Source organism: Callospermophilus lateralis, chromosome 12 (genome assembly GCF_048772815.1).
Source record: "Callospermophilus lateralis isolate mCalLat2 chromosome 12, mCalLat2.hap1, whole genome shotgun sequence".
In the NCBI taxonomy this organism is placed as follows: Eukaryota; Metazoa; Chordata; class Mammalia; order Rodentia; family Sciuridae; genus Callospermophilus; species Callospermophilus lateralis.
In genome coordinates, this window is record NC_135316.1 from 93,786,302 (window position 1) to 93,813,096 (window position 26,795).

The window sequence follows — 26,795 nt, forward strand, 5'->3', positions numbered from 1 at the left end:
AGGAGAGGATGGTGGGAAGAAGTGTCTAGCACAAATATTTTTAAAAGAGATACCCTGAAGTTTGTATCTTTTTGATTTGAATACAGTCATGTGCCATACCTTAGGCCTAGGGGTACCCACTCTTGATAGCCAAGAGTGCTCTTGAGAGGAAAGGTGAGCACTAAGGCTTGTGCAGGTCTCAAACGTGTTTGGAACTGTTTTGAGTAGAGAATTTTAGGATAATGACTTCTATGTATATGGTGGAAAAGAGGGGTTGGACACATTCAGGAAGGTCTACAAATTTCTCACTGCATTAGGGAACCACAGCTGGAGAGCCAGGTCAGGGGCCTCTTTTGTCTGGATCAAAGAAGCAGTACTGTCTATAAGAAGGTAGACAGAAGAAAGATGATGAAAGTAAATAAGCAGGAGGAAATAATCCAATGAGTGGAGGATGTAAAGTTATGGAGGTGAGATATTTTGTGTGTGTGTGTGTGTGTGTGTGTGTGTGTGTTTAATATTGGGGATTGAACTCATGGGCCCTTGACCACTGAGCCACATCCCCAACCCTATTTTGTTTATTTAGAGAAAGAGTTTCTCTGAGTTGCTTAGCACCTCGCTTTTATTCTCCTGTCTCAGCCTACTGAACTGCTGGGATTACAGGTGTGTGCTACGTGCCCAGCTGATGTTTAGTTTTATATGTCAACCACAGGATTTCCAGATAGCTATTAAGCATTCTTTCTCAGTTTGTATTTGATAGTCTTTCTAGGAGAGATGCATTGGAATTGCTGGACTGAATAAATTAGATATACCTTCCAAGGTATATGGGTATCACACAACTTGTTGCTGGCTCAGAACAAAAAGGCAGAAGACTGTTGAATTCTCTGTCTCTTGGCTGTACTGCAAGAGCTGAGACCTCACTGCTCTCCTCTTTGAACTGGGATTTATACATGTTTTCAGGGATTTGGACTCAGACTCTTGAGATTTATACCACTAGCTTTCCTGGATCCCCATATGGCAGATCATAGGACTTCTTAGCCTCAATAATTACATGAACTGATTGCTTATAATAACTTTTATTCTAAGTGTTAATTTATGGATTAATGAATAAAGAAAATATGCCATATATATGATCTATCTTCTCTATATATCCCATTTACCACTATATATACAAACACATACACACACCCTCATACACAGAATATTATTTAACCTTTAAAAAAGCAGGAAATCCTGTGACTTTTGACAGTATGGATGAATTTGGAGGATATTATTCCAAGTGCAATAAATCAGGAACAGAAAGACACTGCATGATTTCACTTCTCTATGGAATCTAAAAAAAAAAAAAAGTTAACCTCACAGAAGTAGAGAAATAGGGAGATTCTGGTCAAAAGATATATGTTTCTAATACAAGATAAATAAATTCTGGGGCTCTAACATATGACATGTTGATTATAGAGAATAACACTGTATTTTTACTTGAAATTTGCTAAAAGAGTAGGTCTTAATTGTCATTTCCTCAGTTCCACCACACAGTCATAACTAAGTATGGTTCTGTATACGTTAATTAATTTGATTATGGTAATCATTTCACAAGCTACACACACACACACACACACACACACACACACATATATATATATATATATATATAATCACATTGTATGCATTGAATACGTATACTTTTTGTCATTTGTACCTCATGAAGTTGAAAATATCTTTTTCTGTATGTAGAATCTAATGCGCAAACATTTGTTAGATATTTTTCTCTGGAGAATCTTGTCTAATAAAACAGGGATTGAACTGAGGGTGCTGAATCTAACTTCCAGAGAAGTGACACATATTTTCCTGAGGTCATAAGTAAAGATATGTTTAAATGTAGGGATATTTGAAGGCATGGAGGTAGAAGGATCTGAATTCATATTTGTTGTTTAATTTAGTAGATATTAATGCTTGCTCAAATTTCAAATGGAATTGTTGCTTCTAAGTTTATTGTTTTAAATTCTGTCCAGCAATTTGGGTAGGAGAATGAAGCTGACAAAATGATCCGTGTTATAATAAAAACTCAAAACAAAACAAAACTGCTTCTTGGTAGGAATTTGTAGAAACTCTTTCCCCATTGTCAGTAAGTATCCTCAGGGACTCCAAAGTGTGTTTTGTGTACCCACTAATTAGTTTGGATTCCACTATACAGTGGTATAGGAGTTGGCACTCTCTCATGAAGTAAGAAGTCAGTTGCTCCTGTAGTGGTCACTGGCCATTTTCTAGTCACTATCATCCATAACACTATACTATTTTTTGGTTTGAAACTGAGCTACTATTTCTTACACATGGATTTTGAGTTGGATTGACTCAACCTTGACCTTCTACTTAGCTTAAACCAATCAACATACATCATATTTTGGCCACAGTCATCATTCAGGTATAGGTTTTTTAAACTAGCCAGAGCCAATAACATGTGAAGTTTGCTGAGTCTTCTGAAAAATACATTATGTCTTTCTATTAGAACTACCTTCAATATATTCTCTCTTCTCCTTCTTGGTGTAGACTGAATTACAGCAGCCATTTTGCTACCTGAGGCTAGAGTTTCTTGGTGTGCTCTCTATAAGGAAACTAAGGATGAGGTAAAGTCTACAGGAATCAAAATGAAGAGTCAGAGCGGCAGGTCTTCTGTGAAACTGTTGAAGCGGCTATATCAAAGATTGCTTAAAATTATAATTGTACTTTTAGTGTTCCGAATCAAATTAAACCCTTTATATTTTTCAATTTGCATAGGATTTTTGTTTACTTTCATTCATAAATATCTGGATGACACAGTTCCCTTTAACGTCATTTGTGTTAAACAAACATGGTAGTGGGAGTTCCCTACAGAAAAGCTGGTGAAGTGTCAGGATGCAGTTTATTTTAATATATGATTTATTTCTTGGGACATGAAATATCCAGATAATTAGGATTGGGACAGTTTCAAGTATCAGTAACTATCTGCATCCCAAACCACTCTGCCTTCCTACACATAGGTTCTAGGTTTGGCTTATTTGACTGGGTTTTCTCTCTGCTATTCAGAGAACCTTCTGTGTGATGTTTTTTTAAATCCCTCTTCTCCTAATACCTTCTTACTAGTGTTAGACAATTTCATTTCAATAAATTGAAGACAATTTTTTTAATCCCTCTTCTCCTAATACCCTCTTACTAGTGTTAGACAATTTCATTCAATAAATTGAGGCTAATTTTGCCTATTTAGTGCAAAAAAATATTTTTTTTCTGTAAACCTTTGGGTGAGATCCAAAGTATAGGAAATACTTGAGCCTCAGAAAAGGACTAAAACAGGAACTATGGGGAGCCTCATCTAATGATTTCCTGTCTATTTCTTTGGGCTTCTTTGTTTTGGTTTCTTTTTTGTTTTTGAGATTTCTTTGTCTCTATGATGAAATAGCAGGGGTATTTCACTCTTAAATGATATATAAAACAGCTCTACTGCAAATAGGTTAGATCTATGTTATAATTCTAAATTCCCAGGTGAAAGAATCCAATTGGTTCTGTTTGAATCAAAGATCCAACTTTACTTCAACAAACAAATCAGAAATGTAAGGTTACTTGACACAAATGTGGCAGGGAAGTGTCTCCCCCAAGGAAGGGGTGTTGAAAGAACAGTTCTCAGAGGAAATGGGGCTTATTATGAGGTGGGCTGATACCCAAGACATTATCTATTGAAGTTAAGTAAGTTATTTTGGTTCGAGCTCCATTTATGGTTAAAATTTTCATCCCCTTTCCCACATCTAACCCTACTCCAGCAAGTCTTCAATCCATATGCATCAGTTAAAGTAAATATATGCATGAAAAACAAGAAATAACATTTAATTTAAAGTGCCAGTTCAAAGTCTCAGCTTTAGCTCTGCCTTGAGGAGCTTTGTTACATGGATATGGTTTCATTTGGAGAAATGGTGTGGGTTATTGAGGTAGCAGATTGTTGGATACTAAAGATAAGTGAATTGGTTAAAAAGCAATAGAAAAATTTCGTACCTCTTTTAAAATGTGTGGGATAAGATTGAAATTCATTTTTTCATCCCTTAAGTACAAGCTATTCTGCTGCTGCTGTGTGTGTGTGTGTATGTGTGTGTGTGTGTGTACCTTTTCTCCCCCAGAGTTTTAACTGTTAACTCTAAATTCATGACTTGAAGTTTGAGAAAGCATTTTGTTTAGCATACTTTCTTTATGTTTCTAGACAGAGAACATATGCTTTCATATTAGCAATTCTTGCTATTAGTAATAAAAGAAAAGATTTAAGTTTGTCATTTTGTGTGAACATTAATCGTCTGTTGCTGGAAAAACTCTGAGCACAGTATCTATTGAAAGATCAATGATGCTATTTATATACATGAAGGACAACATTGTTATTCTGTGAATATTGTGTTGACCTTATTTTTTTAATTTGTAGGGTGCTGAATGTTTTTATTGAATCTGAGACTATAAAAACTCATAGTTACTGAAATACCCAATATTCCTTTGAAATTATTTTCATTTTAATGAATAATATCAATGCATACATTTGTAGAATAATGCCTTAGTCTTTAAAACAAAAGATGAATCTATAAATTATAGTGATACATTAAAATGAGTAATATTTATAAAAATGTAAATACAGTAACCACAAACATTATTCCAAATGGTTTATTGAATCAGTTTTTGGTGTCTTCAGCAATATCTTCTTTAAAACACACACACACACACACACACACACACACACACACACACACATAAAGCTTTTTCATTCATTTTGAGGCAAGGCACTGCCTTCTAGATTTCTTAGGAAATTATGTGCAAGTTAGGAAAAAGAGGATGACTAATAATTTATTGAAACTCCTTTATGCCAGTTACTGTTTCAGTTACTTACAATATGCTTGGAAATAAAACAAAGATGGTCCTTATCCTGTTGGAACTTATAGATTTGGTTGAGAAATAGTATTGAGTAAGCACACATATGCAAATGTTCAAGAAAGCCATCCACAAGGTGATATTAGGGAATTTTGGGCAGCCCTTCTTATCAAGAGTGGCAAGTTAGAAAGAATGAATATTAAAATTGGAAGGGATGAGTGTTAAAATTGTTAAACAGTTTTTAGTACAACAGATTTCAGTGAGGTGAGCTGACCTTTTCATTATTCCTTGTAATGTATAGGATCCCAAATGCAATTGTGATGGTTTATGAAGCAGCTGTGCAGTTACAGTTAAGGAAACAACCAAAATGGTAGCCCAGATGCTTGCAGGTCTTTACAAATCTCAGACTTCTTGCATGTGTCTACTTCCCTAAACAATATTGATCTCCTTTTTTAAAATACTTACCCAGGGCCGTGAAGTATAGGAAACTGCACTTCTTTCCTTACCTCCATTCTTTTTCCTTCTACTTCATTGGCCACTCCTCAAGATCTTTTAAAAGATTCCTCCTCTTTTCTAATCCACATTGGCATCCTTAGGCTTTGTCTTGCCAGTGGTTTTTAACCATTGGTGATTATACCCAAGGGAGGCATTTAGAATGTATATTTTAATGATCACTCTGTGTGTTTGTGTGTGTTGCTAGTGGCTTTAAATCGGTGGTGTTCAGGATGTTGATAAACATCCTGAAAATTCTCTTGCCCCAAGTTACAGTAGTGTTGAAATTGAGAAACCCTCCAAAGTTCATTAACTAAACTCTTTCTTAAGGTGATCTTATCAAAACCCTCAGTATTTAAACCATATATCTGATTCTTCATATGTGCAGGAATTTTATATTGTCTCTTGGATACTATGAGTGTAATATTATTGTGATTATGGAGTCTATAACATTCCTCCAAAGAGTGTTAATATGTTCCTCCTAGGAGAAATTTAACTGGTTTGTGCTCTAATTGCCAATTGTGCCTCTTAGGGCAACAACTACAATCTTTTTTTTTTAAAAATATTTTTTAATTGTCAATGGACCTTTATTGTATCTATTTATATACAGTGCAGAGAATCGAACACAGTGCGTCACTAGGCAAGCTAGCCAATGCTAGGCAAACGCTCTACCGCTGAGCCACAACCCTAGGCCAACAACAACTACAATCTTTATCCATTTCCTTCACACTCATCAAAACCTTCATATGTGAGGTGTGGTCAACCAGAGATTTGGGTAAGGTTTACACAGAACTTGGGGTTCTCACTCTCTGGTTCTCACTTTCTAGCAGCTGTGATTGCCCTGAGCTCAGTTTTGTGGTCTTCATTCCAGAAAGACTGTTAGTTTCTGTTGGAATTTTAGTAACTTTATATAGGGAGTGTCCTCAGGCCAAAGCCACAGAGATGAGAAACTACCCTTACTCTGACCCCTTCATTCAAATGTTGATTCCTCCACAGAATCTTTCCCCTTTAGTTCATTCTCTAGGGTTTTGATGGTTTTGTGCAGAGTTAATGGCTTTTAGCTTAAGATAGCACAGCCTTACTATGTGTGGAACCCTTCCTGTTTCTTGGCCAAATAAAGTTTGTTTCCACATCAGGATGGGGATCTTGAGCAGCATTCAAAAGCTGTTATCTGTCCCTCCATTTAGTATAAAGTCTCTTTAAAGTTCTGGAAAACTATAAAAGAAAATGGAATGGTTTGACCTGTTATTACTCTGGGCAATGCTATTATTGTATTGGGTAGATTTCTCTATATTGCAGATGATAGGAGAATCTATGATTGATCTAGTCTTCACTCAGAACTGGAAAATGATTATGGTATTGGCAAGGCTTTCATTCTTGGATCTTTAAATTCAGTTCTTACAGAAGAGTGAGGACTATGTTCTCCTAGGTATCTCAGCAAATACCTCTTTGAATTTATTTTTTTGTGACTGGCTGTTTCTCACATAGTCATTATGCTGACAGGATAGGATACAATGCTTTAGCCAATAAACTATCCTTATGTGGAGATCAGTCTCATCTAAATTACATGTATGTGAGTGAGAAAGAAACGTTTAAAGGAAATTCCAGGAGACGAAATTGGCTCTCTCTCACCAGATTCAATGCCACTTAATAATTCTGTGCTAGACTTGAGTATTTTTTATTTTACATAGAAAAAAGAAGATAAAGGGATGGAGAGATAAGTAGTATATCAAGAGTCATGTAAGACAAAAAGTTCCAGAGATCTGCTGTACAGATCTCTGTACAGCAATAGTATAACACACTTAGATATTTGTTAAGAGGATAAGTCTTCCGTTATATTTTTGATTATAATAAAAAGGGAAAGATATAGATAGCATAAAATATTCTTTTAAAATGGACAACATACTAAACTATTTTGAGAAAGACAAAGAAGTATTTATAAAATTCAGTACAGTGGTTACTTAAAGGTGGAAGACAATTTTCTGATTGGGATGGGACTCGTGAAGGGACTCTGTCACAGTTCAACTTCTTGACTTTGGTGGCAGGTACAAGGGTGTTTAACTTACAATAACTTACTAAGCCAAACATGTGTTTTGTGTGGTTTCTTGTATCTGTACTTTATTTTATAATAAAAATGTTTTAAAATAGATCTCTTCTTGATACATCTTTTGAGAATCTAAGCCACTTGGCTTTCAGTTTCTCAGTCCATATATTGCTGGTTGAATATTTATGGTGAGGCAAAAAAATGTTTCTTAGTATGTTATGTTTCCTCCAAATTGGCAACTGGATTCAAAGACTGGATTAGATTCAGGGTTGACATTAGTTGGTATTTGGCAAGATTGTGAGAGGCACTTAATTTCTGATTGTCTCTTTTTTTTTGTCTCTGATTTTGGCAGCAATTGCTGGCTAATGTCTATATCTACTAATTCATTTGGGCTTAATAAATATGGTATTCTAATTTTGTTATTTCTCTTTCATTTATTATAAAGTGAGGCTTCCCCAATCTACTATTTGTACTTATGGGTACAGTTTATATCTGAAAGGTGGAATAAGTATTTGCTTCTTTGTTTACTAGTTTCTAGCATAACTGATCTCTCTTTCATCTTTTGAAGGTGATAAACTTATTTTTTAAAATAAAATTTTAAAATTAAATGTAAGTATTTACATTTAATCACATGGGTTGTTTCCATTTCATTGAAATTATTATTGAAGCTCAAATTGTCCCATATTGACTACTGACAACCTTTGAAGTTGGCTTCTGTTATGAACTAAATTGTGTCATCTTAAAGTTCATTTATTAAAGCTCTTTTTGTGTATGTGTGTGATACTGGGGATTTAACCCAGGGGTGCTCTACAACTGAGCTTCACCCCCAGTCATTTTTAATTTTTATTTTGAGATAGGGTCTCATTAAATTGCCAAGGCTGGCCTTGAACTTGTGATCCTTCTGTCTCAGCCTCCTGAGTCTCTGGGATTATATGAGTGTGTCACCATGCTGGACTCATCTGTTAAAGCTCTGACCCCCAAAATGAATGTATTTGGAGATAGGGACTTTAAGGGAATAATTATGGTTAAGTGAAATTATTAAGATAGGACCCTAATCCAATGTGACTATTGTCCTTATGAAAAACAGAAGGGATACCAGAAGTGTTTCATGTGATAGACACAGAGAGAAGATAGCTCATCAGCAAGCCAGATAGACACCAACTCTTCAGCTGGTATCTTAATCTTGGACCTCAGCCTCCAAAACTGAGAAAATAAGTTTCTTTGGCTTAAACCACAAGTTTGTGGTATTTTGTTATGGTAAACCTGGTGGACTAATGCAATTCCTTAGTTATTTTGATTGGAGTCTAGTAGTTATTCGAAAATTTCTTGGCTGTCTGGTGGGTAAGATGTTTTAGTATCTGTCATCTCATGTACTTCCTGCTTCTGTTCTAAAATGAACCATGTCTTTAAGGAGCCCTGATTTCTTTTTGAAGAGAAAAAATATTACAAGACCGTTACAAGGCACAAGGGATGTCCTTTGCTATTTGCTTAGTCATTTTTTTCTAGGCCTTTTTAATGAAGCTAGGAAACATAAACTTTTCAATGATAATTTTTTTCATGATTTACATTGATACTTTCAAGTTTAAGATTACAGAGCTTCTTCCAATCGCTTAATGATATCTGTCTCTCTTTCACACTAAAAATTCTAATTTGCAAGGATATAGTATAGAAGTAGAGAATAGAACTTGAGTATTTCACAGCTACTTTTTTTATTCTATATTAAACTTGTAATTGTTTCAATTAAATTGAAAATTTAAATTATTTTAAAATACAGCTTTTAGTATTTATCCTGTTTTCTTCTTAAGGGACTTATGTTATTTGTACCTCTGTTCAATATTAGTTGTAATTGTCTTTCAAATCCTTTTGTTCTTTTTGATTTTTCAGAATTCTTATTTTTCCTCTTGAGGCATTACCCTTGTGTGATAGACTCTTTTGTTCCTTCTAGTTCAGTCTTCATTTAGAATTTTTTTCATCTTTAATTCTTTTCTGAATACCATCACCTCCTATCTGATTTTTCCAATTCTGATTTATGTAGTTCTTTCATGTCTTGTGTTGTTATCTTTTGGTTTGTTTTGAATAGTGTAGCTAAGTTTCTATCTGATGTCTTTTGTTGTATGTCTTTCATTGGCATGTTTTCTTTCTGTGTAGGGATGTTATTCTATTCTTCTCTTTTTTATTATGACTCTGTGTGAGATTTGACCCCAATATTTGTTGTTGTTTGTTTTATGTGAAGTTGGTTTTTCTGAACATTTCAGTTGAGACGTGCTTCAGAATAGCTGTTCTAACTTTACTGGATTTCCTCTTCTGATGTTTTCATTTGGCATTCAAAAACATGGTCGCTTGTTTCCTGGCATTTCCTGCATTTGTTTCCCTTTCTGCTTTGGTCTAGACCTTCTTTTTCTATGTCTGTTTATTCCCTGCTCTGTTGAATTCTGTTTCCACTTCTAGAAGTTTCTCTTCTGTGTAGGATCTGTCTTGGAAGGGAGACTTGTTGCCCCTTGTTCACTTATTTGTTTCTATTATTGATCCATCACACACATTTATTAATTGAGAGGGCAGAATTCTTCCAGCCCCACTGCTATTCCCAAATCAGTCTGCTCTGCCTTCCTGTGAATTCTATTCAATACTTTGGGTTTCTCCTGTTCTCAGGTCCTTCAGACATTCCTTCATTGCTTCCTTCTTTCCCCTCTTGTCCAAATACTGATACTGTGAAGATATTGTGACTATTGCTGGTCTGTTCCATTCTGTTTGCATTTTGAAGTTTTGGGGGGATATTGCTATCACGTTAACTAGTTTTGTAGTAGCTTATTGTGGATTTGTTTTGTAGTTCTGTCTGGTTTTATATGAGGATTTGGAGCTAGTGAAAACCATGCTGCCCTTGCCGCCGTCTTTTCAGAATGCCTCCCTGTTAAAATGTTCCTACTTTTAAAACACACCAGCAGGTAGATGGCTTCAGGTTTCATATGCTGGAGAACAGAAAGGAGTAGTTATTAAACAATACTGCTGCTTCTAGGTAAGAAATCCAGAAAGCACCAATGATTTTGGTTGAAGGCTTCTGACTGGAGGAACACTATTTTATTTTGTTTTTAGTATTTCTTGCAAAGTTTGATTTTATTGTTCAGAAACTTGACAGCTGCCTTAGAGCGTGGGCACTCTCACTGTTTCATATCATCCTGAAATTATGCCATGTTTCTCAAAGCCAAGCTTTGAAATCTTTTAAAAAATATCTCTTATTGCCATGCGGTATGTTTTGGGTTAATTCTAGCTTTGCTTTCTTATGATGCCTGTTTTACTCACAACAGGAAAACTGCAGTCTGGGCCTTTTTTTTTTTTTTTTTAAATCAACAAGCATCTTATGTCCTTTGTGCTTATTCTAGAAACAAATAAGACATGCTCCTTTCCCTGAGGATCTTGTTTAGTCCATCTTGTCTGTCTCTTGGACTGATACAGGAAGGAACAAAGGAAACTGGAATTTTTTTTGCCAACTCTTTTCCTTCTCTACTGGCACCCCAATTCTAAGTTATTTAAGCATATCTTGTAGGTGATATTAATGAAAAATATCATGCCTAATAGGTAAGTATTGTGCCTAGTTATGGTGCTATAGCTCTGATTTGGTTTGGAATTTAGTTTTATCTTGTCACTACAAACTTCTAAGATTCTAAATGAAAGTCTGAATTAATCAGTGCAGACCCTCATCAACTTGAGGAATGTACTTTGGCTAAGTGGTCTAAATTGCTATGTTTGCTTACTCAGAGTTGCTGAGGCATAATGGTTTTTCTCCTACATGACATTTAGGATAGCAGTAGAGGCAATTTGTTGCATCTTTCTAATGTATTTTCTACCACTTAAAATTGGGCAAAGAAGCAAATGGCAAGTCTATAGCTTTGTATTTTAGTCTATTTTATTTTGATAAATCTCCTTGGATAGTTCCTAACCTAAAATTTATTTTCTTGCAACTTACTAAACAGATGCCTTCTTTCAGAACAGGAATAGGAGATGGCTAGTTATGTCTATAAACAATCCATTTATAGATTTAAGACTTACTTTCCTCTTGTGGAATAATGGTGAAGAACATAGTTCTTCTGAGTTAGTTTGCCTGTTTCCTAAACACCAGCTCTACCATTTTGTAATCTATCCGTGTGCGACACTGGCCATTTTTCATTTTTCCTTTTCCTTATCCATTTCCTTCTTCTTTTCTTTTGCAGTATTGAGGATTGAACCCAGGTCCTTTTGCATGCTAGGCAAGCACCATTGAGCTACATTGTACCCAACCCTGACACTGGATAGCCTCTTTAGGTGTTCATCTCCTCATGTGTAAATGAGGCAGTAATATCATAGTGATGATTAAATTAATAATACATATGCATTATTGAGTGTTTAGCATGTATTAGGCAATGTTCTGTGCAACTAGAATATAAAAGCAAGCAAAATGATTCCCTGATTGGAACTTAAAGTATTGGTGAGGGAACAAATTAACTAGAATCACCTGAAAGAATATAAAAGTACAAATATGACGTGTGCAGTGGAGAGATATGTGGCCCTAATATCATGTTATCTGGACTTGTGTTAACTGGGAGTTTACAGAAAGTTTCTCTAGGGAAGACAGAGTGGGGATCTTAAGAAAAATGGATAGTAATGAACTAGGAGATGGTAGGTGTTTGATGCATGTGTGGGGGAACATAGGTGGACAAGAGTGCCCCAGATAGAAGAAAGTATTGGGGAATGACTCTGTGGCATGGTGAATATGAGAAACTGAAATGGGACTTTCTGTGAAAGGAAGAGTACTAAGGCCTCTGTTTCTGGAGAGGGAGTGGCAAGAAGGGACACAACTCAGGGATCCTTTATAGACCATGTTCTGGAATATAATCTAGCCAAACAGTGTTAGATATTTGACCTCAGTAGGCATATTTGCAGTGAGACATTATTATTGTTATTATTATTTTAAAATCCCCTAGTAGTTATTCGTACACTAAATAGATTTGTACACTTCACTATTTATTCATTTGGTTCTTTTCCCCAGTCTCTATTGTTGCTCTTCTCTGAATGCTAATTCCTCAATCCTTCCATTTAGGAATAAAACTGAGAAGATAGCTTTGTTTCTTTCAATCAATTTTACTATTTGAAATAGAATTAGCTTTTGTATAACTTTAGGTAAGATAAATGAAAAACAATTGCCAACATGTTACCTACTGTGACACTTATAAATATTTTATGCTTCTTAGCCTTTGTAAAATGCTCAAATGCTGTCAGTTGTTGTCTATCTTCAACAAACCAAAGCTGAAATTATTAGAAATGTTGGTGTCTTATGTTGGCAGGAAGCTCAGAGTGATTTCAAATGTTTTGATCTTATCCAGAACCAACTTTTGGAAATGTAAAACCTGAGGCTGACTGTGTGAAGAAATAGGAAGAGCTTGAACAGTGTGAAGGCTGTCACATGTATGCATTTGTGTGCGTGCACAGGCATATTTTACTTTCGCTGATCTAAAATCAGTCTATGCAGAGCTAATGTGGGAGCTGAGAGACTCCCCAGACACCAAGGGCCACAGCACTTCTTCCTGTTCTGAAATTAGGGAGTAACTGTTTCAGGGCTTGTAAATAAACTTGTCAGGAGCATTAGAAAACAACTTGTAGGCTTGGGGTGCCTGCACTTTGTGGTGTTCCATTAGGGGTTGGTTCCCTCTTTAGAGGCTAACTGTCCCCTGTGTCATACCTTTTCCTCTTTGTCTTCTACCACATGTGCTGTGTATTCAGGTGCTTTCTTAGCATCTCTATCCAGAATGAGAATTATTCATCATGTTAGAAAATTATTTTTTAAGTACAAGTCTTCTGTATGTGTAATAACTTTACATTTAATGTAACATTCATCCTCGCTGGGTTTTCTAAGTATGATTATACAACCAAAAAGTGATTTAATGGTAGGAATTGCCTCTAGACAGATATATAGTGAGTAGAGTCTTGGATCTTGGATTTGGGCCCACAGGGGATTTCAATCTACTGTCATTTTATTGCAGAGGATATTTTATTCCTCAAGAAGCACAAGCATCATGGGAGTTGAGAAATCAGATGATGTTCTTTGACCTTTATTTGATGCACAAAATTTGATTTCACTTCCTCATGAAGAAAACCATTTTAGCCTGTATGATTTTCTATTACATATTTAGTCTAAATAAGTTTGGCCAAATTGATAAAATAAGCAAAAATTAACTCTTTCTGATCTATTGCTTATGTAGTAGTTAATTTGCCACATATTGAGTAGACATAATTAATATTGGATCAAGAATTTAAATTATTGAGCAAAGAGTTAGTGGTTTGGAATTTTTTTTCATGGTTGTATTAATGGAGGATAGAGAATTTTTCTTACAGTAAGTAGTTTCACATAGAATATTAACCACTTCCCCAAGGACTTAAAAATAGTATACTACAGGGATACAGCCATATCAGTGTTTATTGCGGCACAATTCACAATAGCTACATTGTGGAACCAACCCAGATACCCTTCAGTAGATGAATGGATAGGGAAACTTTGGCATATATACACAATGGAACATTACTCAGCATTAAAAGAGAATAAAATCATGGCATTTTCAGGTAAACGGATGGAGTTGAAAAATATCACCCTAAATGAAGTAAGCCAATCCTGAAAAACCAAAGGCCTGAAATAAGGATGCTGACTCATAATGGCAATGGTGGGGGGAGCATGGGAGGAATGGAGGAAATTTAGATAGGGTACAGGGAAGGGAGGGGGCAAGGGAGTAAGAATGATGGTGGAATGAGTTAGATATCATTACCCTAAGTACATATATAAGACACGAATGGTGTGAAAATACTTTGTATACAACCAGTGTCTTGAAAAATTGTGCTCGCTGTGTGTAATATGAAATGAATTGCATTCTGCCATCATGTATAACAAATTACAATAACTGAATAATTTAATAAAAAATATGAACCCCTTGTATGTAGGACTTATAATGCATGACATATAACATATAATATTTTTTTAATGGATAGATGGTCATTCTGGAAAATCTTATATATGTTTCAGGACCTGATCTTCAGGTTTGCATATCTAAAAATCCAACATGTTGCACAAGGAAGATGGAGGAGAGATACCAAATTGCAGCTCGCCAAGATCTGCAGCAGGTGCTTCAAGCATCCACCTCTACATTAAAGCTGCTAATATCTCGAAATGCAGCTGCTTTTCAAGGTAAATGTGCTTGAGCTTTGGAACTAAGGACCAGTTCTGTGTAATTTGCCTATTTTAGTGATAATGGTAAATGTGACTAGGTATATTTCCTTATATTTGCATATTATTTTGGAATAAAGTGAAGTTTTATCTTTTTCTAACCTTTATAATTTGTTTTGGAGGTTATCTTGGGCATATTTTTGAGTTGGACTAGAGAAACAGTTATATTACTAAAGTTGTCGTTAAACACAATTCTAAATTTATAGGGTTATTTTGGGTTCTCCAGTATTCTGACCCATGGTTTACTTAAGTGTGAACATACATAATTATTAAGTTTCATGAAAAATGTCTACAGCATAAAATCTCATTGCTTTTATCTGGGTAGTTATAGGTAAATTTTTAAAAACATGATTTGAAGAAATATTTTATTTGTCTGAGTTTTCCCCTGAACCTTCATGTGTTTTTTTTTAAAAAAATTTTAGTTGTTATTTTATTTGTTTGTATGTGGTGCTGAGAATCGAACCCAGTGCCTCATGAATGCTAGGCAAGCACTCTATCACTAAGTTACAACCCCATCCCTTTATGTGGTTTTCATGAGAATATCAGTTAAGTATATCAAAGTGCAGGCAGGTAGGCCTGGTAAATAATCAACTGGGGAATATTAATTGGATGTTTAAGGGTCAGCTAAGACCACAACTCAACTATATCTCAAACAATATGTTCAGAAATAAAATTAATGAGTTATAAAATTAAGGAACGAAATGAAAAATACATGCTATTTTTCTTATTTTAGTCATCTCTTCCATAAAAATTTCTTATTGCTACAATAAAATAGCTTAATTTATTTTTTCCCTTTTATAAAGCATTAGCTACTCTGTATATGACTAGAATGAAAATATCTATATTACATTGCTTTTCAAACAAATTTATTGCTTTTGTTCAACATAGGATATAACTTCTGTTAATATTCCTTTTTAATAAGTATATTAATGTCAATGTATTTAAATAATTTGCTTTGTTTGCACACATAGCTGATTAATTTTTAAAGCCATACTTACTAAATAAAATAAATGCAATAAATCAGAATAAAATTTAAGTTGAGTTAAATGTAGTACATGATGAATTGATGATATTTTTATATAAATGTTAAAATGTTAGATTTTAAGATGCTATTAATTTTACATTGTGTTAAGATGGTTTAGAATGTGATTTTATTCTGACATGGGATTTATTCATATGAAATTGTTGAAGAAAAATTTTTTGATATACATTTTAGACCAAGAAATGTGGTTTGAACTGGTTGAATTAGAAGGTTGCAGCTACACACTGGAAGTGATATAATTATTTCTCATGAAAATGATAGTGTGTACAAGATAGAAAATGCATTTTAGAGGTAAATGGGCAGTGAATAGAAAAGCCTGAATCAAACAGAGGGTTAGTGGTTGTCAAAAAAATGCTGGTAAAAAAAAAAAAAAAAAAAAAAAAAAAAATGCTGGTAAAGGTAAGCCAGACTCAGTGAAGAAGACTCCAAACACAAATGTTAAGTTTGAGTTATTGAAATTTTTAAACTGGGAAGCTTTCTTATGATTTATCATCTTTTAATGTCAAAACTACATTTCTCCAAATAAGAAGATGCCTGAAGATCATGATGAATCTAGCCTGCTTTTTTGAATAACAGTATTTGTAGGTAAGGACGAGTGTTACAATTACTAACAGGCCCTCAGTATAGCTGAACATTTCTGCTGCCTTCAAAGACACAGACACAGACTTTTCACATATTCTTAGATAAATTGATAAAGATGGAGCATATTCAATTCAAAAGATTGGAAAACCTGAAATATTTAGATTTTAAGATGAATTGAAGCTACTGAAAGCTTTTGGTGATATCGCTAAAAATTGGTAACTATTTAAGTAACAGAAATGCATATTAGGGTATGAGATTGTCTTTAACTACCAAAGGGCCAGGAATTTTATATAGCCTTTTGTTATTTTATGTTTAATAAATTGCACCTCTGCATTTAATAGGTTAATTTTTGCTGTTTATTTAAAACTTAATTATAAAAGTAAAAAGGTAGAAGCATTCTTAAAAATGATTTGTTCTAAAAAATTGTCATTTTTCTCTTTTCTTGGAATGTCAAATTTTATTTAAAAAGCATGAATAGGCAAGACAAATTTAGAAGAAATTTGCCTAAAGGCCAAGTTTACTAGAATAAATTATCTTTCAAGAATTTCAGACTTTAATTTAATGAATAAAATAAATAGCTTTAGGCTTATTTTCATGAAAACAAGCATAAGTATATATATGCTAAAAGCAATATGAGAGATCTTATTTAACTGTATCATAACTGAGCAAATTAGCATAATTTTTCAATAAGTAAAATGCTGTCCATCTAGTTTCTATACAATCAAAAGAGCTGAAAAAATTTCAGGTCTTTATTTTCACAAGAAAAAAAAGTCAACACATTTTTATTAGAAAATCTAGTCTGCTTGAGAGAAATTTAATAGCAAAATCAATTCACTTCTCCCATGATGTAAGTAGATTTGCTATTTTTTGATCTTTAATTTTTAAATACTTCATGTATATTTTACTATGCATTACATCAACTATTTTAACCTTCTTTTAAGTGGTATTGAGTGTTATTAAAGATGTTGGATTAGGATATAGTATGGTGTCTTCGCTTATGGCTCTTACCGGACTCCATGGAAACATTTTTTTTGAACAGTCCCTTGAATTTGGAAAACGGGGATGATCCCTCTGGTCTGCGGATTTAGTGGTTCCCACACTACTCTTAGATGAAAGCTGTGAGTTTGGAAGTGCAAAGCGGAGAGAGGAAGCCCTGCGGGTTGGCTCCTGGTACTACAAGAGTCATAAGGTTATTATTCTATGTGGAGTTTGCATTTAGCTCTGGAGTCTGCCACCAGGGTACATATGGGTTAGGCAAGAGTTGGCCTCTGGGACAACTCTACATTTTTTCCCCCTAAGAAATTTATTGTAGTTTGTTTTGGTCAAATTTCCTTAAAATAAACAACATAGTTAAGACAAAAATCTGTTGTTGAAGGGCCCATAATTGTGACCTAGGATATCATTATTTCCTAAGGGCTACTCATGCAGGATTTTAGAAAGTAAAAGGAACAAGCTGATATTCCTGTTTCTGTTGTTCACAGTGAAGAAGTGCTGTTTGCAAGAGAAGTGCTGGTCTTGTCATAGTGCAGATAATAACTATTCTTCATTTGCAGAGGCTTAACAGTCTTCAGGAATAAAACAAAACTGCCTGGAGTGAGGCAAGAATTTCTTTTCCTTCTACTATTTTACTATGAGATTTTGTTCTTTAAAAGTATTTTAGAATTTAAAACAAATAAATATATATTTTTTTACACTGTAGTATACTGTGAATCATGAAGAAATAGGGGAAATTGAGAGAATATGTCACTTACTATAAAAATTAACTCTTATCTAGTGTTCAAATTTGTCAGTTTTAAAATCCCTTCAAATAAGATAATAGGAATTCTTAAAATTAAAAAAAATAACTGAAATTTTAGCTTCACCTTCAAAAATAAAATTAAGAAATATTTTGGAGGACACTATTGGAAGATTGCGTTTTGTTGAAATCTTGAGGAGATGAAGTTAGTGCTATATTTTTCCTTATGTGTGTAACTTTCTATATTTCTCTCATCTTCAAATATATTCATGTATTTATAAAATATATGGTAGATAGTCTTTATTTTTTGAAAATTTCTAGTTTTATATATGTCATCTAAAATGAATATTATTACAAACCTTTGAGTGATAAATGATATTTAGAAGAGGAATGATTTCACTTTTTTATGATTTTATTCTTTTGGCTAATTAAATATTCATTCCTTAATTATAAGTACTTGAAAGATTGGCAAGCTTGTCCTCTCAGGTTGAAATGTTAAATTCTAGAATTTAGTGAAAACTACATTCTTATTTTTAATGCAACATAGGAATATGTTCAAGATTTTAATGTCTTATTTTAAAAAGCAGGTGAAATGAAAATATGAATATAATGTATGGATTTCTCTCTTTAGATATAGCTACTGTAATGTGCAGAGATAGTATATAGCTACTGGGAAACTAAATTGTCTATGCATATGCACATATATTGTCAAAGACACAATGTATTTGAATATATTATAATGCTCAGGAGGACAATTATATTTGTATAAATGTTATAATGTTAATCACAGAGAGCGTTCATTTTATTCACTTCAGTTGTGCTTTAAAAATATGGATCTTTAAAATAATCTCTTGAAGGAGTATTAGGTGGAAGGAATTATAGAATAATGATATTTCTATCACTAAGGATTCTTTTATCAAAAGCTCAAGGATACAGATCAGATAGCCTTAGGCAGGCAGTGTCAGGGAGACTTGTTTCTCTCAGTCTATAGCACTTAGAGCAGACACTCAGCAAATGTCAAATGAACTGCATGAATATATGGAGGACGAATGGCACTGAGCAAGAAGATGGTTCCCAAATAAAATGAGATTCCCTCCCTCTCACTCTTCCTTCTTTACCTTTCTCTTTCTCTCTCCCCCCTCTTTCTTTCTATTGATGCTTAATACATTTGTTTACTACTTACCAATATCAGAACTATCACATGCTAAGGTTGTATATGGTATCCAAATACTCAATGTATTTCACTTTTATTGGCTCCCTCAGACTTCTAAACTCCTAACATATGTTTATTAGTTTATTAATTTATAAACCAGAATGGGGTATATTATAGCATTTCTCTACATTCTGAATGTAATTGCTCTTTCTTCTCCTGCAGTTTTAGGCAGCTCATGGTTTATTATGCTCTCATAGAGCAGCTATCCATGCAACTGGTCTTTATCCAACTGTCCTTTATCACTGAAATGCTAAAAAAATGCTTCTTTTGAATCTGTGTTAGCAGGTTACTATTAATTATGAAAGAGAAGTAATTTTTCTGTATTCTAGGTAAAAATTATAAGAGCTTAAATTACTTTACAGCTGGAAACAAAGCTTGCTTTGCATGAAATGCTATTGATACTAGAAAAAATTAACTGTGGACTTACAACTGGGTTTATCTTTGCAAACTCTAAGAAGTGAACTTTAAATCGTCTTAATTCTGACAGATGGTAGCTATGATAATATTACCTATGGCAATGGTAATCTCACTCTGACACACACAGAAACTTGCTCATAGTAGGCAAAACAATTCTTTCTTTATTTTATGTACATTTTCAGTTAATCTTTTCAATATGAGGACTGTACATGTACTGTCTAGAAGATGAATTGACATTTAATCAGATTGTCATTTTATCTTTATATTCACTAATAATAGTTTAATCTTACTTTTGCATAAGAAATCATAGGGAAGATTCTTAAAAGCTGTCTGTTGGGAAAAGCAGACTATCTAAGGAATGACAAGTAGTTATGTTTGAGGCTCATCTGTCTATCTATTTATCCCATCCATTTTATTAGATTTATTAAATTCCTTTTTTTATCCTGGGGATTGAACTCAGGGTAAAATTACTTTTTATAAATATGTGACATTTATCAGTCTCCTGTTGATGGGCATTTCAGTAATTTCCAACTTATTTTTACATTTATGTTGTGGTGAACATTCTTGATAATGTTTCTATGGGTGTGTTTCTCTTTTTATAAGTAGAAGTGCAATTGTGCTTATAGGATCCTGCATTGTCACTTTTACTAGATTACTAACTAAAATTGCTCTTCTAGGTAGCTGAATCAATTTACATTGCCATTAGTAGTTTGTGTGCATTGCCATTGTTTTACAGCATTCCCAAAACCTATTGTCAGAATTTTGAAAGTTTTAGTGAAAAGATAGATGTGAAGTGGTGCCTTATTTTCAAAACATGTGGTTCCCTGATTATTAGGGAGTTCAAATGTCTTTTCACACACAGTTATTTATTTTGCATGTTCTTTTTAAAATTTATTTTATTTTGAAATTTGTCTTAATTAGTTACACGTGACAGTAGAATGCATTTTGACACTTTTTACACAAATGAAGTACAACTACTTCTTTCTTTGTCTGAACATGGTTCAGAGTCACACTGGTAGTGTGATCATACATATATATTGGGTAATAATGTCCATCTCATTCCACCATCCTTCCCATCCCCACACCCCCTCCAGCCCTCACTCCTTTCTGCACAATCTAAAGTTTCTTCATTCTTCCCGACACAATCTCCCCCCATTATGGGTTAGTATGTGTTTATCAGAGAAAACATTCATCTTTGTTTTTTTTTTTGGGGGGGGGTTTGGCTTATTTCACTTGGCATGTTATTCTCCTTCTTCATCCATTTACCTACAAATGTAGTACATGACTTTTTAGCTTTTCTCATAGGGCATGTTTTAATAGTTGTTAGCACATTTAGTTTTAGAAAGGGTGACTTTTCTGTTAAAGAGCCACTGCAACTAATTAATTAAAAAAATAACAAAGACTTTATTTTAAGAACTCATAGTTTTAGATATTTTAAGACAATACAAAATTTTATCTAAGATGATTAATGATAACTTGATTAATTTTATAGGAAAGATAAAATAATAACACTATTAAAATATTTAAGAAGTTATTTTACAAGTAGATAATCTATCTTTTTTATCTTTTGCATTTACCTCACAACAGTTTATCATGATATATCAATTTATGTTTTGGCATGGTTGTTGTGTAACATATGTTACATGATAACTGTGTGTGTTAGTCTTCCATCAGTGTGACAATGTATCTGAGATAATAGATTAAAAGAAGAAAGATTCATTTTGACTTACGGTTTCAGAGGCGTTATTCCATGTTTTATTGGCCCTGTTGCTTTGGGCTTTTGGTGAAATAGAAGATCAAGGCAGGAACATGTGTTAGAGCAAAGTTCACCCCATGGAAGGAGGGAGAAAGGAGGAGAAAAAGGAGGGTATCCCAACATCTCCTTGAAGTCATACCCCAATAACCTAATTTCCTTTCACTAGCCCCTCCTTTCTAATAGTGCTATCAGCTGGGGACTAAATCTTTAACAAATGAACCATTAGGGGACATTTTAAGACCCCAAACATAACAACAACTTTTTCTTCTCCTTTATACCTGGTTGTTGGAGCACCAAATTTTTGGGGTTACCATCCTTAGTGGCAGTGTGCTTAGGAACAGTGAACTCTGCTGTAGCTAAAGGGAGTGATATAAAATGGAATAAGAAGTATATATATGATTTGAAATAGCTTTTGTGGGAAAAGTGAGTGGAAATTAACCAAAAAGCAATTTGAAAACTAACATTAGAGATAGATAATTAATAGTAACACCATTATGCACAATGTCTTGACTATTTTCATTTTTAGTCCTTTATAGTGCCCAGGAGAAGATATAAATAGATAGGACCATATATATGGTTCATCACGTACAGCAAAAGGTGATGGGTCATTGAATAAATACCTGTTCATCCATCCAGTAACTTTTCCTGAATTAATGCTATTTTCCAGCATTGTTTTAAGTGCTAGGGGGGTGTATCATTGAATAAAAGTAAGATCCCTATCCTCATAGTTTAAATTTTTATCCAGAGAAGACATAAAATGAACAAATAATAAATATAATTCAGATGTAAGTTAGGAAGTGTTAAATGTTTTAGAAAAATTGCATAGAGCTAGGTGAGGGAGAAATACTTAAGTGTTGCAAAGACTTGGAAAAAGCAAAGGCATTAGTCATGTAGATATCTGGAAGAAAAACATTTTGGGCATCAGGGGCAGACTATGTAGGGCCTCTTAGGCTTTTCTTCTGAAACAGGAATTTTTGCTATAGATCTGGCTATATTTAAAAATACTTAGTCATTAGACTAGCCCATATATACAGGGCTACACTGGAATCAAGAAACCCAGTTAGGTGGTTATTGTAATAATCTAGAGGAGTTATCATGGTGATTTAAACCAGAGTGTTGGTAATGGAAGTAAGAAGTAGTCAGATTATGAGTATATTGTTGTCATCAGTGGGCCTTGGGAATAGTAGGAAAAGAATTGAAGCCAAGATGGGCCAGGGTGTGGTGAGATCTACCAAGGTTGTACTGTGTGGTGGGTTCCCGGAACCCACAGAAGCCCTGGCTGTAGGTATAGGATGGGTTTCCACATGGACTTTAGGATCTGAAACTTTTGATGGAGTTGATGTGAGACACACTATAGCCTGTTTTCCCAAAGTACTCAATGAAAGAAAGCCATTGATTGTTGTGGCCAGGACATTATTTGATTACCTGGTAGAGGCTAATCTTTGACACAGATTGAAAGAGTAATGGCTTGGCAGAGCCAGAAAATTTTTAATTCTTCTCTACTATCTGACTCTGTAAAGTGATAGAAATGTAGTTGTTATAGTAAAATATCTAGAGATGAAAACAATTGATTTTAACTCATGATTCTGTTTGATGAAATATTCTCAATATTTAGTGTAATTTAAAAAGTCAGGGCGTGATAAAAATGAATAATCCACAAATAGAATCAACTAGACTGAAATTTGTGAACAAAAAATTGGAGCATTAAAGGCAGAATACATGTAATGAGACAGTGTTGAATAAAATTGCATACTAGTAACTAGGGTCAAAATCAAGAGTTTGAATGTGAGAAAATTGCTTCAAACAAAAAGATATTAAAGGGTTATCTTATAATTGAAAATAAAATTCTTTATTAGTTCATAACTCAGCCAGCAATTATATTGTATGGTGAACCTAAGGCTCTTGGAACGGAATTTTGAAGAGTTAAGTAAGTCTCATAAAATTAAGAACACATTTGCTATTTTTATACAAATTGAAAATGAATTGAAGTTCTGTGTGCCAAACAACATTAATTGTTATCAAATATCTTTTTATTTTATTATCTTTTATCTAATTAGAATTTTTTTTTAACTAGCATTAGTGGCAGCTAAAAATTTTAAATATTACAATTTATTGTAAACCATGAATACCCTTTATTAAAAATGTGGAAATGTTCTTAATATTTAAGCCTTTTTTCTAGAGTCTTGGAGGAAGAGCAGATTAAGATGAAAATTATTATAGCACCATCCATAATATTCAATTGGCAAAGTGATAAGATATAATGGAAAATAAGATACCTCCCTTTCTTCAAACAGGGGACTTAAATTTTACAACCATTCCTCAATGTAGCTGTTCATGATGGGAAATTATCCATGCATATCTCTATGCTTTTAGCATAAAATATATCTAGCAATAAATAGAATATAGATGCTATAGCTTTTATGTAGAAGGCATAAGGCTTGAAACGATATCTCAAAATCCAAAGCTATAATAGTAAATAAATAAAGGGTAATTCTTGGATAGCTATGCTGTGCTTTTTTATTCTAGGGTAATTCTGCCTGTGGGCAAACTTTTGTATAAACAAAGATAATTGAACTTTTGTACCTTAAAGGATATTGTTCTCTTGTACTATTTATTTGACTTCATCCCCACTGGGTATAAACTTGACTTGAATTGTACCTTAGGAAACATATTCAATATTTTTTTCCTTAAGTAGGAATAAATTGAGGATACTCCATAATAGAACAAACATTGTTCTTTGCTGTGGGAAAACATTTCTTGTAATTGGATAGGCAATATACAAATTCACAGTTTAAGAACAAGGGCTTAGAGTTTCAGTTTGGATTTCCTATGTTTAGACTCACTTGCTGGGCCTTGATTTCTTTGCTTGTATAATGGGATAATAGTATTCTCTTCTAGGCTGCAATTAATGAGGATCAACTGAGGTAATTCTTGAATTTCCTAGCATGGTTCCTGGTACATAATAAGCACTCAGCATATGTTAGCTATTATTCTTCCTTTATTTATGGAGTATGTTTTTCCCTCAATATTTGATAGGCAGTAGGAATGTTTCAGGAAAGAAATTGTCTAATGGCTTTTCTGTAAGAAGGTTAAGGGGAATTGTATGAATTCAATTGTCAGTTTATTAGAAGTGCTATAGTGTCCCAGTGGGAGAAGGGCCTAAGCAATACAAACTCTTAGATTCTTTCTTGGATTAAGTGTGCCTGATGGTGTTTCCAAGAGTCACATTGTGAGTGCTTGGGGTTATGGCCAAACATGTTCTACATTTGTGAAGGCAAGCCATTGAGAAAACTTTTTTGGTGAATAATAACAATTTGTACATTTTAAAACAGACTTATATCTATTGCCTCACTGGTAATTAAATGAAATTTAAAATTTCATTAAATGGTTTTTAATTGTAATGTTTCGATTCTCATTGAAGCTGAAGCTAAGATGAATATTAAAATATAAGTTTTGACTAACAGAATGATGCAAAGGGACAGAGTCCGTGAAAAAATATTAAATGGCTGGCTTAATGAATGCAATAATCTTACTGTTCTCCAAATGATAGTATCTCACATAAAAGAGTCTTAAAATTTTTGATACCACTCATTGATTCTGGTCACATTCAAGGATATTTGCAATTCATTTTGATATATCTTAATACAGTTAAGCCTTTAGATTATGCAATTTTTCGTTATTAGATGGGATCACTAACTTGAAGTATGTACTTTTCACAATAGCATTACTAAATAAATGCATAGCCCTCAGAACAATGTGAAAGACTTTGTTTGATAGAATATGCAGATAATCTAATCAAGAAAGGCTTTATGTTTGATAGAATATGGAATAAAAATTAATCTAAGAATTTATTGAATTTCTTTGGAAGCCAGTGTTCATTAAGATAATTTTTATCTTGGTTGAAATGTTGCTACTCATTTCTTCATAAAATTGTATAACTAATAGTTGAATTTCTGGACATGTTGAAATACAAAATATTATCACTTGTCTGCATAACATTTTAGAGAATATTTTCTCTATACAAGAAACATAGTGTGGAGAGAGATGGGTACTTAAAGTCTCTGCAAAGTATGCTTTAAGAATCTTCACAAATCATTCTTGGAAGGGTGGGGCAAAATTGTCTTTTGGTTCAAGAAGGAAAAGTAATTGCTATATTTGCATGTTGACTTTTAAAATCTGTGTTTAATGTGCTTACTTTCTAGCCATACTCCCAGGGAAATACTTCAGGATGATCTAGGCCAACCGCTTATCTTTTTATTGCAAACCTTCAAGTAGATTTAAATTAAATTATCTATGTATTTAGCAACTCCTACTCAATATGTTAAGTACATTTCTTATTTTAATGAGATCATATATTTTGAATGTAGATTAAGAATATATTGAATAATTGTTATAGCTATTTTGGAGTGCAATTCAACTGCACTTATTTAAATATGTGTTACCCACTGGATATATTCAGTAGGTAAAAAAAAATATATATCTCTCTATATATAAGAAAAATAAATATATGAAAATATAAATATATTTGTATGCATATATATGAATTGTTTTTTAGACACCTTTGTTGTAATAAACAGGTGTTGAGAAAATGTGCATATCTATAATTGAGGGAAAGGTAAAGAAATTGCACAAAAATGGAATAGCACTAATCATTAGGAATAAAAGGATGAATATATTCCTAGTGATATGGATAGACTTTAACAAAAAAGAATGGAGTGATGAAAGAAAGAAAGAAGGAGGTTTATAATACAGTACTATATGTGTATTCTAAATATATATGGAAAAATTCTATGTTCATTACTAGAACAAATTCAAATAAAAGTGTTAAGCATGTTAGATCGATTGCTTAAAGGTATATAGTAGTATAATTTACCATTAAACTTATAATTTTAAGAGAAATGAAGAATGCTAAGCAAATTAGAAATAAAGTAAAGGAAAGTTAAAACCTTAGTTACAAATCTTCTAAAACATGTACTGGCTCAGTATACTAAAAATGCTGATGAGAGAAATCAAAGAACCTCACTAAATGGAGAGGCATACATTTTTCATTAACTGGGTGACTCAACATTGTAAAGATAATGGATTCAATAGAAAGTCTCTATAGGCTGAATATAATTTCTCTCAAAAACCTAGAAGACATTGTGTAGACTATGAGATAATTTGGAAAAACTTTTCTTTGTAACTGCTGTACCTTGTAAGCTTTTGTGCTAATTCTTTAAAATTGGTGATTTAAAAAATTATGATATTTTGGTTCTGAAATGCCTAAATATTTCAGCCTAAAGATTTTCACAGGCACTGCCTTTTGTGCCTTCATTCAGAACACTGTTCTTTAAATTATTTTCCTAAGGCAAAAACTATTAAAGAAGTCATCTCTGTGATTCTATTAAATATTTTAATAAGTCTAAGTACTGTAAATCATAGAC

General features: G+C 33.4%; 1 protein-coding gene across 1 annotated transcript in view; it reads left to right on the top strand.

Annotated features, from left to right (window-relative positions):
• Nucleotides 1-26,795, top strand: part of Gpc5 (glypican 5) — a 601,303-nt gene that overhangs the window by 37,681 nt on the left and 536,827 nt on the right. The window contains exon 2 of the mRNA XM_076872261.1: nucleotides 14,427-14,588. Within this exon, the coding sequence (XP_076728376.1) occupies nucleotides 14,427-14,588 (162 nt within the window). The remainder of the gene's footprint in view (nucleotides 1-14,426; nucleotides 14,589-26,795) is intronic.